At 44.1% G+C, this 11,722-nt stretch overlaps 1 protein-coding gene across 2 annotated transcripts; it reads right to left on the bottom strand.

The window, feature by feature from the left end:
- Positions 1-770: 770 nt before the first annotated feature.
- Positions 771-5,028, bottom strand: LOC131881415 (cytochrome P450 307a1-like). Of its 2 annotated transcripts, none has more exons than XM_059228263.1 (5): positions 4,870-5,028; positions 3,298-4,133; positions 2,988-3,187; positions 1,854-2,445; positions 771-1,713 (listed from the first exon to the last, which is right to left on the bottom strand). In XM_059228263.1, the coding sequence occupies exons 2-5, from the start codon at positions 3,692-3,694 to the stop codon at positions 1,361-1,363; spliced, it is 1,542 nt and encodes a 513-aa protein (XP_059084246.1). In that variant the 5' UTR covers positions 3,695-4,133; positions 4,870-5,028; the 3' UTR covers positions 771-1,360. The 2 variants fall into 2 exon arrangements, with proteins under 2 accessions (XP_059084246.1, XP_059084247.1); XM_059228264.1 differs by lacking the exon at positions 4,870-5,028 and adding an exon at positions 4,786-4,808.
- Positions 5,029-11,722: the final 6,694 nt, after the last annotated feature.

Genomic DNA, 11,722 nt, shown 5'->3' with positions numbered 1-11,722 from the left:
TCACGCCATCAGGGCCAGGGGAGCTGGAGAGTCTCAAGTCCCTGATGGCCTCTAAAGCATCCTGATCTGTGACTTCAAGGTCATCTAAATGCTCAGCTTGGCAAGCCTTGCCAGTCCCAACAAACTCATCAATAGAGCAATGGACTGTTGCTCCTAAACTCAGTGGTTGTGAAGACATAGCGGGAATATCCTTCAATTGAGACACCACGGCAGGCCGAGCGAGAGAGCAACCCCCGACTCTGTAGCCAAAAGAGTGTTTCCTTATTAATTAATTGCTCTCAATTGCGTAAGGAAATAAAATCTTACCTTATTTACTTCAGCAAAGATCGGAAAACGAAACAAACCAAAGCAATGATTTGGAGTCAACCCCCTCGCACTCAAAGTCAAAAAATAGAGGGCAGCCAGCATATAGTATTGTGACTTTCACTCCCTGCAGGCATCTTCCCGAATTCAACCTGATCGTTTAATACCAAAGTACAAATTGGCGAGTCTATGGCGATTCTGATGTGTTGCATTGTCGAGTTAAATACTAGCTGAATGATTTGCCATTATGATAAACAGAATGAGAACTGTTCACTCTGTTGCCAATTGTTTTCAAAGATATCCTAAAATCAAAACGTCTTTATCGGGGCAGAAATCTGAAATCAGATTAGAAACAAGTCTGGTCTTGCTGCCACAACAATCGCGCCAGGATAAACTAACTATTCTGACCATCAGGTAAATGGGAGCACATGACGCAGCATTTAGTTGGTTCTCAAGACGCAAGGGAATTTATAATTCTTGGATAGTATTTATTTGACAAAGAGCATAACACTTCGAAACAATCTTCAAAGCAACAAATGGCTCATATTATATTGATAATATACATGATGGGCATTTGCAAAGCATCTACAACAATATCCAGAATATCTCACAACCAAGAAAAGAGAGGGAGGGAGAATAAAAGAGCATCACAGCCTTTTTTAGAAAATGGCTCCACTTAGAGATTGAATGGTGAGTAACATTCCGAGTTGAGTACCGTGAGAAGGAGCATTTCCATCTTTGAGTTTCTTTAAATGTCAAAGTTGATTCGGGACACTTGAAATCATTGACATATTAAATTGATTACTAATTCACATTGGTGTGGTTTCATGAAAGACCAACCTAGGGGGGAGGGATCTTTTTACAGGCACGCATTGGCACGCATTTGGTGGCCGCCACCCTTCTCCCCCTCCAGAAACCGCACCATACCCAAGGGTGGACGGATGTTACAATATAAAACCAATTGGCAAAAACGTTACCTTTGCAAAGGTAAATTCTATAGAATCACAGACAAGTATGCTTTTCAAGTCTCAGAATGAGGCCTGGTTATTTGAATAAGCTAGTCCTCATTCGATAGAAGGTTGATGGTGAAAGGTTCATCTGGGAGACCTAGCAAGCCCACGGGTATTTTCCAGTTAGTCATGGCTGGAGTGAGAGTGAAATGATCCAGGATATTTGAGAGAAGTGAGAGTGTGATGCTTTCCACCAACTTATAGCCCATACAAGAGCGCTTCCCGAGAGAAAAAGGTTTGAAGTGAATTGGTCGCATAAACAAGTGCTCGCCGGTTTGGTCGCACTTCTTCAAGAATCTGGTCGGGTCATATGATTCTGGGTTTGGACCCCACAACTCCTCACTGAAGTGCAAGTGATGGTTGTTGATAATGACAACCGTATCTTTGCCCACCGGCTTTCCTACATGCAAGTGATGGTTGTTGATAATGACAACCGTATCTTTGCCCACCGGCTTTCCTACAATCAAGAAAAAAGTGATGGTTCTAGTAGGTCATGCGTTTCCTTTTTTCACCTTGACCGTGATAAATTCTTCAACTTACCACCGACGCTTGAATCTTTGATGGCCTTGTGTGGCACAATGGGTGAGCAGGTGCGTCGGATTGTCTCAAAGATGGCTGCTCGAGTCCAATGCAACTGGGAGGCATTTTCCAATGAAGCAATGTCATGGGTAGTAATGCTTTTCACACAAGCCAACTCTTGCTTAATTTTCTTTTGAGTGTCTGCGTTTTCAGCGATATCCTTCAAAACTCGCAAAACCATGCACCCAACGGCGGAATGTCCTCCCAAAATGTCTTCCAGACAATACAAGGCCGTCTCGCTATCCATATCAGGCATGGATCCGTTCAGGTAGGGTCTCAAGATGTCCAGGAATGAAAGAGGATTATCGTGTTGAGCAGTAGCCTCCACAAGTTCATGATCGACGTAGCTTCTCACTACTCCGGTGGCTTTCTTGGCTTTCCACAAGGGAAGCATTTCAAATCTGATAAACCATGGGATGAAGTCCGAGAGTCGTCCGGTGTTCACTTCCCAGAAAACTTGATCGAAGCTTCGAATGTAATGCTCGAAACTTTGGTCATCAAATGAGGCGTGACCAACTCCACAAAAGTAGCGATTAAAGATGTTGCCGCACGTCTAGAAACAACAGTAAAATATTTGACAAAAAGTTCGAAAATGGAGGCTACACATATTGGTGTCTCAAGGTGAGGGGAACCTAATGGTTGGCAAAAATACTCCAGAAAAACTGGTCTGGCTTGGTTAAAAAAAGCTGAGGGGTCTCTTTATCGTCAGTAATCTGGTCCGTTTGAGCACATTAATTCATTTTTTGCCAGCATCGCATAAGAACGTGCCCCACTCATAACGATTTTGATTGTTAAGCAATCTATGACAACAGAGCAGATGGGTCAAATAGATTTGAAATGGTCTCGGCCCAAAAGTGGCCATTTCCAGCTCGTAACAAGGCAAAGATTGCTGCTTCTTGTTGTACCCTCAAACAAAAAAGTGTCCCCCTGCTACTACTGTCACTGACTATTAACTTTGAAAAGAAGCATGTCGGCTGACGACATTCCATTCTGTTATGAACTGTTGATTGACTACTAAACCAAAAAAAGGACCACATTTATCCTTTTGACGTGTAAAATTTTTTTCAAACCCTCTTTTGACAGGACAATGATTACCTTGAGGATCACGAGCTTAAGGTCAACAGCGTTAGTTTCCGCGGTCAAGTCAGAAAGATGATGGATCATTTGTGAGCCTTCGTCCATGCAAATCCGGTTCATTTCGTGCCACAATTCCGAATGAGAGTACGTGAAGGTAAATTTATGCATAAGCTCCCTTCGGAGTTTTTGAAGGGGTGAAAAATCACAGAATGCCAAAGCTAGAAGGAAAAAGTTACATTGATTAATCATATTGAAGTTGACACGACTGACATATCTTCGAGGTTTGAACTTCCAACTAAGTCCATGCAGAGAGTGTTTTATTATTTACCATTGTCCTTGTTTCCGCCAAAAAGTCTTTGGATCCGCTCAAAGTTGGGACGAGCATCAAAATCATCGCCCTTTTGATTGGCGTTGAGAACCTCGTCCCTCATTTCCACACTATTTACCACCACGCACTCAGTTTCGCCCAATTTCAAGGAGAAGATATCGCCGAAGGTTTCGCGGATCTCTGTCAGTCCGGAAAATGGGATATCTCTGTTCCCCAACATGTGCAAAGATCCAAGAATTGGCCACGGAGTTGGTCCTTTGGGAGCATTTAAGTTCTTCCTTTGGCTCCGACCTCTCTTTAGAATGGATAGGATTTCCAAGAGGGTCTTCACAATTACGACGACAACAATCACTGCCAAGCCCATGTAGAGGCCAAACAGACTAAAACTGGAAATCATGTTGGATGATATTTGGGTCCTAGGGATTGGAGCTGTTCGCGACTTCTTAGGAGAACTTGTCAATGCCAAAGATGGGGCACAACTGAGTGATCTCTAGGACTGGAATCGTTTTAAAAGGTGCCAGTGGGATCTTATCACACTTCCAGATCTCCTCCTTCCACGGGCAGATTTTTCCTCCCAATTCGTATCACCGCTCTCTCTTCATTGAAAAGTCACAACCACGAAACGTCAAAACAGCCAGATATCGAGGGTCCGCATAGGTCACACACGCACTTCCAAAACAAATACTTGGAGGGACCGTGGCTCTGGAGGGCTGCATCAAAGGCAACAAGGATGACATCAGCCCCAACTGTAAATTGGAGCTTGTCCACGTCTCAACAATGCAAGGCTGACACATGTGTTTCAAAGGCTCTGGGCGGCGACACTCTTGGATCGAGGGCTGTGGCAAAGAAAAAAGGCACAGGCCTTGTTTCAAGCAAGATGAGACACGATAGTAGTGTGGGGCTAGAACCACTATGGACCAGAGCACTGCGAATCTCACAACTAGTTGACTTCCAATACCCTATTCTTATTCTTCTTAATATTATCATTATTACTATTATTACTATTAAGGGGTTAGTTAATCGCAGACTGGTTTGTCATTTGTGGAAAAATATCATCCCTCTAGGTCTTTGGTTCAATTCAAGGCCCAAAAAGGAGCCTAGAATCAAAACTACGAAAACATTACTTCAAGCTATCAACCAGAACGTTTACCGAGGTGCCATTTCGTGCGCTCAAATCGTCTCTGAAAGTTATTGATATTGGATATTGGGCAAAAATCTGGTTTTGGTCGGATCTGGCGTTTGACAATTCTTTTTTCCTTTTTCTCCTTTTTTTTTATTTGTTCGCTTTAACATTTCAGCCATTGATCGAAGCAAATCAAGTAGTCCAGCCGATCTGCCTCAATAGGAAATGACAACTCGAATTGGCTGAAGAATGAGCCTGAGTGTTGAATCGGTCTAGCCGCGCAGCCTTAGCAATCCCGAATGGAACTTGAGTCTTGAGTCCCATCCATCAATTAGCTTTGTTCAAGAAGATCTCACTTGACTAACTCATTAGGTAGATAGCTATTCATATCGAACAATGAATAGATGATGCACATAGCTAAGCCTGGGGATCCGATTGTTTACACTCACCCTTCAAGGCTGATTTGAGGATGATGCGCTGGGGTGGACTGTCAAATTGAGACGAACTTACGGACATCCGTGAGCACCCGTTATTTTGATTGCGTGTTCTTGAGCTGAGCATGAATTTGTATTCACAACGAAAGAGGCCATGAAGTACCCTGTCTTTTCTAGCTACCATTGCACTGTCAAGTTGGATGAAGGAGCTATTCCGTACTTTGACAGGCGCAACAGAAGTGTTCTTTGCCAGATCAATATCATTGGTCGACTTTAGAGGACCCTTTACGGCAAATGAGTACAAGATGAAGTCAGATCGAGAATTTTAAACAAACAGCAACAATGGTCCAAGTGGTTGTTGATAAGGAAGAAACCAGTCTCGTTAAAATATTCCGATGAGATTCTGGTGTCAAGGTTTAAGATTAAGAACCTTACGTATCGATGGGAAGGCAGAATTTTTTCTTGCTCAGTTTCAGCCCTCATGACAACACATTGCCTTGCCAATTCCATCCGAAGCTTCAGAGATTGGCAGGAGCCGCCATTTTGTTTGCCAGCTGACATGCCCCGCCAAGAAAGCTTGAAAAACAACACACTTTTAATCTTGAATCATATATTTTTCGAACTCTGGGGCTGGACAAAATACAATCGCGACGAAATTGCTTCGCGCAATGCTTGCCAATTGTACCTTGTCCTCAACCCACAGCTCAAAGCTCAACAGACAATAATTAATCTTATCAAAGCGGAGAAATCAACGACCATTTTCTTGAGATAGAAGAGTGAACAAACGAATTTTCCAGCAGTTGCCATCATTCGGACTTTGAGATCAAATATTTGGGCACGAGGTCGGTCAGGCTCATTCTTTTCACGGTCAAGATCCAGGTATTTTCAAGACGCAATCTGTCAAATGTAGGCTCAAACTAAAACACATGGATTAAAATATAATTAGTAACTAGAATTTTTCCACTTTCACCAATTTCCCGGTCTCTTTTCGTCTTGTCTCGAAATGGACGCCACTTATTTTCTGAGATGGCCATCTTTCTAAAAACTGAAGCTTTCATGATCGTTGGACGCGATGGCGTCTTACTCTTAGTAAAGACAAGAAAATTGAGATCTTGGAAAAGAATTCTTCTTCAACAACTTTTTGGTATGGGCCATTTGATAAAACTGTTCTGGAATCCTAGCAATTCTAGCCTTATCTCTTTTTAATGGTGCTTGCAAATTATTGACTTCAAATTTCACCATTAGATGGCGCCTCGGCAATAAAACATAGATATTTTTGATTGTGCTTCCATATTGATGCTTTGATCATCATAATCCATCCATGAGTTGATTTCGAATTGATTGGAGCCTAGTTGTAATCTAATGGAGTTTGGTGTCCCATCGTTAACCTGTTAGGTACAAAATGATGTCCAACATTGGGCCTAAATGGTAATACTATAACATATGTTTGGTGTTCTAGGTAACTTTGGCGAGTATGAATGTAATGGATAAAGGTAACAGGCCCATTTATAATTGTCACAGAGATGACAATTGGCTAAAAGCATTAAGAGATGATCCCTCAGTGAATGCATGTGGGGCACCTAACTAGTCGAGTGTCTTGTGTTCTCTAACAATTTTCATGCCAATGATTTTTTTCTTGTTGAATCAAATAACTCACGTTGTTGTAAAAATCTTTTCATGGGCGTTAGACTAGACTAATGAATATATGTAAAAGTCCAAATTTGACCAAAGCTTGCAACGAACTCGGTGAACAATACTTATCATCAGATGATCTAAAAAGTTTCAAAAAAATACAAAATTAAAAATGTTCCTTCGCATGAACTATTCATTAATTTGTGATGTCCATTTCTCCAGACAAATACGTTTGCCGACGACCTATATTGTACATGCACTGTAGAGGGGAGTTTTGACAGGCTTTTTTAGAAAGAACCTCTGCCCTCAATTTGTTTCTTCGAAATGTCAAAATATTTATGGGCCATTTTTCAAATTTGGTTGCATATTTCAACTTCAGGCTCATGATATTTTAAGTTGTGAAAAGCATCATCACAACTTGGACGTTCTCAAACTCGTGATATTCGCAACGTCGTTCGTTTTGATCGCTTTGCTGTGCAATAAAAATACTGGCACAAAATCTGGAATATTTTGTTTGTTTCGGTAAAAGCTAAGGAAAGACTAAATAAAACAAGCAATATGCAAAAAAATCAAAGCAATGACTTGGTGTAACTGCTGAGACGGAAATCTAAGCTTTTATTTCATTGTTATGTGTTTCTCGTTCCCTTTGAGATGTCACCCTGAAGAGAAAAAGGGGCGTTTGCGAGCAAGCAGGGAAAAAAACAAAAAACGAGTTGAGTAGACGCCATCTTTGGTTTTATGTGACATGTGAAGGATTATTTTTCGGCGAAATCCAACAAGAATAAAGAGAAGAAAAAATACAGTCCATTTTGTTCATTTAAGTGTTATAAGAACTTTTAGGTCTCTCGAGAGCGGACTCGACGGGGTTCTACTGCAATGGGTTCGGATAACTCTGGATAAAGGACAAGTCGAGATTCGGTACCCGCTTTCGGGGAGACTTCACAGTTGGGAACGATTGCGAATTGGTCGAGATCGTTGCCCCAAAAATTGGTCCTTCGAGCCGGATTTGTTGGATTGGGGAGTGAAAGGGAAACGTTTTCTAGATCGCAATGGCGAATAAGAAGAGTGACCCCATTCCTCCCGCACGAGAACCAGATGACGAGAATGGTGGAGACGAGGAAGAGGCTGTCGACTCCGAAGTGATCAAGGAAATCCGCAAGGGCATGTCAAGGAAGAAAAGGTCGATCACATCACTTTTAAAGGATATTCAAAAGGATTTGCAGAGCGAGCCACCAACATCGAGGACAGCATTGAGGCTGAAGCTACCCCCCCTGAGGAGGTTGGTGGTGGATCTCAGAGAGCTGGTGGATGAAATAATCGACGGAGAACAGGATGAAAGAGCCCTCGTTTGATTAGAAGATTATTTCACCGCTGAACAGAGTCGAGTTTTCAAAATGATTGCCGAGGTCGAAGATCACATTGCACAACGGGCCGATGAAGCAAGCACCGAGTTTGGCTCGGGCCAGACGCCATTGACTCGATTCCGCGAAGAGGAACGCCGGAAGATTCAAGCCAAGCTCCAGGAAACGGAAGATCACTCAGCCAAGGTAGAAGGGGAAAAAAGGAAGCTTCAGTCCCAGTTAGATGCGCTAGAGCTGGATGACCGGGCCCAAGAATTCAAGGATCCTCCTTTTGAGGGAGGAAGTAGACCAAATGATGGAGACGGGTTCGACGGACGAGAGCCAGCCGGCTGGATGAGAATAACCAAAGATGCACCTGAGAGCACCTTGACCCACGGCCCGGTTCAGCTTAGAAGTTCCATTCGGAGTGAGATGCCCGTGTTTGGGGGCAATCCACTGGAATTCATGAGCTGGGCCAATATGTTTGAATCCCTAGTCCACAATACTAAAAGCTCGGACGCAGAGAAGATGGGCCTACTGAGAGCCAGTCTAAGTCCCAATTGTCAGAGGGTCATTGACGGGTTCTCTAATTCAAGCGATGACTATGGTGATGCCCAAAAAGTTCTCCATAAGCGATTTGGAGATACCCAAGAATTAAGACGAGCCCATCTCCAAGCACTGCACGATCTACCTGAGGTTAAAGATGGAGATCCGAATAACTTTCCGGCCTTTGCAGATTCCATTCAAGGCCATCTACGAGTGATTACTCGACTACTACCCAAGGGAGATGGGCTCCTTGACGTGTTGATGGATCGGTTAGAGCACAAAATGGACCGGGAGCATTTTTTCCACTGGGACAGTTATGCCAAAGATCTTGGAGCATCCGAAAGGATAAGTCATTTCGGAGAATGGTCCATGGATAGAGCGAGAAAGGATCGGTACTTTAAGCCTGAGGCACAAACAAGAGTAAGGATTCGATCCAAGGCCCAAGTGAATGGAATGCAAGCCCACCCGCGGCTGGAATCTTGTCAGATCTGTCATGGACGGCATAAAGAAAAGAGTTGTGAAGAGTTCAAACAAGCGAGCGTAGCCCAGAGAAGACGAATGGTACAGAGGTTTCGATTATGTTATCTCTGCCTAGAAAGAGGACATCGAATTTCGGATTACTTGCATAAAGAAGAATGGAGATGTCGAAAACCGGATTGCCAAGGAAGACATCACACCTGGTTACACCAGGAAAGACTTCCAGTCACTGTCCAAAATTCGCCAAAAGAGAGCACAGAAGTTCAACTTAACGCCGTCCATAGGATGGGTTGTCTAGGAGTGATCCCAATCCGATGCATTTACAATGGCAAGGAGATTATCGCCAACGCTCTTGTGGATGAAGGTTCGGATACTTCCATCGTGAGCGAGTCGCTGGTGGCCAGCCTGGGGATACGGAAATCAAAAAAGAGAAAAGTCAAGTTAAATATGGTTTCCAAGCAAGTAAATCAACAAATTGGCTCCATTGCCTTCAAGATAGGGGGGACCAACGAAAAGGACGAATTCCATTTTGGAGCTATGGTCTTACCCCAAGTGTGCACCAACTTGAGACCGTTCCAGTGGAAGAGTATCCAAGGGAGCATGGAACATCTGAAAACCTTACCGTTAAGAACCTGCGAAGGAAAAGTCGATGTGTTGGTGGGGATGGATCACGGCGAACTATTAGTCCCGATGGAGGTGAGAAGTGGAACCGATGAAGAACCTTATGCATTCAAGTGCAGCTTGGGATGGGTAGTACGTGGAAGAGTCCCACCTATCATTGCCAAGCAGAGGCCTCAGCATTTCATTAGTTTCATCCAGGAGAATGGGGAAGCACTGGAAAATATGATGAGAGATTTCTTTGCGTCTGAAGGATTTGGAACGGAAGGAAAATCAGACCGAACGCTGGTTTGGTCCTTGGAGGATTCTTATGCCATGAAATTAATTGAAGACGGCACAAAGAAACGATTAAACTCGCCAGGTTACGAGGTAGAGCTGCCTTGGAAAGAAGGACCAAGGCCAAGGAACAATCCGGGGATGGCCATGAAACGATTCTTGACTCTGAAGAGGAAGATGAAACGGAACCAAGAATTCGCCGACGATTACGCACTTGCCATCAGAAAATATATTGAAAAAGGGTTCGCAATCAAAGTCACTAGTGAGGAAGAAATCAACCACCCGTGCCAAAGGTGGATTCCTCACCACGGAGTATACAAAGATCCAAGACAGAGGAAGCTACGGGTCGTTTTCGATTCTTCAGCAAGGTATTTTGGGAAGTCTCTTAATGAGTGCCTCTATACGGGCCCTCCTCTTCAAAACGATCTTGCGAGACTCCTCACAGGATTTAGGGAATATGAAGTGGCGACTGCGTCGGACATCGAAGCCATGTACAGTCAAATTGGGATGAAAAAGGAGGACGCTCGCTTCCATCGATTTTTGTGGAGTGAAGATGCTGATGAACCTGAGCTATTTGAAATGACGGGGGTCGTATTCGGGGATTCGTCCTCACCTTGCCAGGCCATTCATGTGCTGTGGAGGACGGCGGAGGAATTCGGAAGTCCAGAACTTCTGGATTTAGTAAGGACTCGATTTTACATGGATGATTACCTAAACAGTCATCGGACAAAGGAAGATGCGATTCAAACTAACCGTCTAGTCTCGGAGACTTTGAAGCACGGAAAGTTCCACTTGACCAAATGGACGTCAAATGCTCGAGAAGTCCAGGAAGAAATGAGCGGCGAAACTCAGGATAAAGTGGAATTAACTGGCTATGGGGGAGGAGTTTTGGGGATGCACTGGGATCCCTCCGTTGACTCTATTGCGTTTACATTGAAGGGCCTCGATGGAGAGCCTCAATTCACACGGAGAGGTCTTCTAGGCAAAGTGGCTGGAATCTTCGACCCGTTAGGGCTGGGTGCCCCTTTCACTGTTAAAGGAAAGATCAGAATGCAACAACTCTCCCGGTTGAAGCTGACGTGGGATGAAGCAGTGAACTCGGAGGAAAGGGTCTGGTGGGAGCGCTGGCTAGCTACAGCCAAAGAGTTGGCTAATGTCCGATTTAAGAGATGCTTGATTCCAAACGGAGTGGAATCAACGCAAATGCACACGTTTTGCGATGCAAGTGAAGAGGCTTTTGCCGCAATCACCTACCTTCGCCACATCAAAATGAATGGGGAAATCACGACCTCGTTGGTCATGGCCAGAACCAGGTTAGCTCCAATAAAGCCCATATCAGTGGCGAAGCTGGAGCTCAACGCAGCCTTGTTGGGAGCAAGACTGGCGGAAACAGTGGGGGAAATGTTCCGAATCAAAGTGAGCAAAAGGTGCTTCTGGACGGATTCAATGGCGGTGCGAGGATGGATCCAAGGAACTGCGTCGTTTTTCAAGCCTTTTGTTTCAAATAGGGTTGGAGAAATCCAAACAATCTCCAGCCCAAGTGAGTGGCGGCATGTCCCAGGAAAGGAAAATCCAGCAGACCTTGCCACCAGGTCGCACTTAGGATTCGAAATCGTCCCGACGTTGTGGATTCGTGGGCCTGAATTCCTGTCTCGAGGGGAGGAAATTTGGCCCAAGGAAATTGAAATTGAGAAAAACGTTGAGGAGATGCGAACCAAGTTTCAAGTTTACAACACGTCAGTACTCGAGGTTGGTGGAGAGACCTGGTGGGAAGGAATCACATCTCTTCAGGAAGCAGTAAGAAAAAGAAGATCAAACTTGAATGATCAAGATCACGGCCGAGAAGAAGTGAGTGAAGAAAAGATGGTAATGTGGCTCATTCAGAAGGCCCAAGGGGAAAGCTTTGCTGAAGAAATGGACCAGATTAGAAAGGGAAGAAGTTTGAAGAAAACCTCTCGTCTCTTGGGGTTGACCCCATT

Source organism: Tigriopus californicus, chromosome 5 (assembly GCF_007210705.1).
Source record: "Tigriopus californicus strain San Diego chromosome 5, Tcal_SD_v2.1, whole genome shotgun sequence".
Taxonomy (NCBI): Eukaryota; Metazoa; Arthropoda; class Copepoda; order Harpacticoida; family Harpacticidae; genus Tigriopus; species Tigriopus californicus.
Note: the sequence above shows the minus strand (reverse complement) of the source record. Positions and strands in the feature narration are given on the sequence as shown.

Excerpts from the sequence above, each read along its gene's own strand:
- LOC131881415 (XM_059228263.1), bottom strand. The coding sequence starts at position 3,694 with ATGATTTCCAGTTTTAGTCTGTTTGGCCTCTACATGGGCTTGGCAGTG. Across the intron at positions 3,188-3,297 it reads TGGCGGAAACAAGGACAATG|CTTTGGCATTCTGTGATTTT; the intron begins GTAAATAATAAA and ends TTTTCCTTCTAG. Across the intron at positions 2,446-2,987 it reads TTAAGCTCGTGATCCTCAAG|ACGTGCGGCAACATCTTTAA; the intron begins GTAATCATTGTC and ends TGTTGTTTCTAG.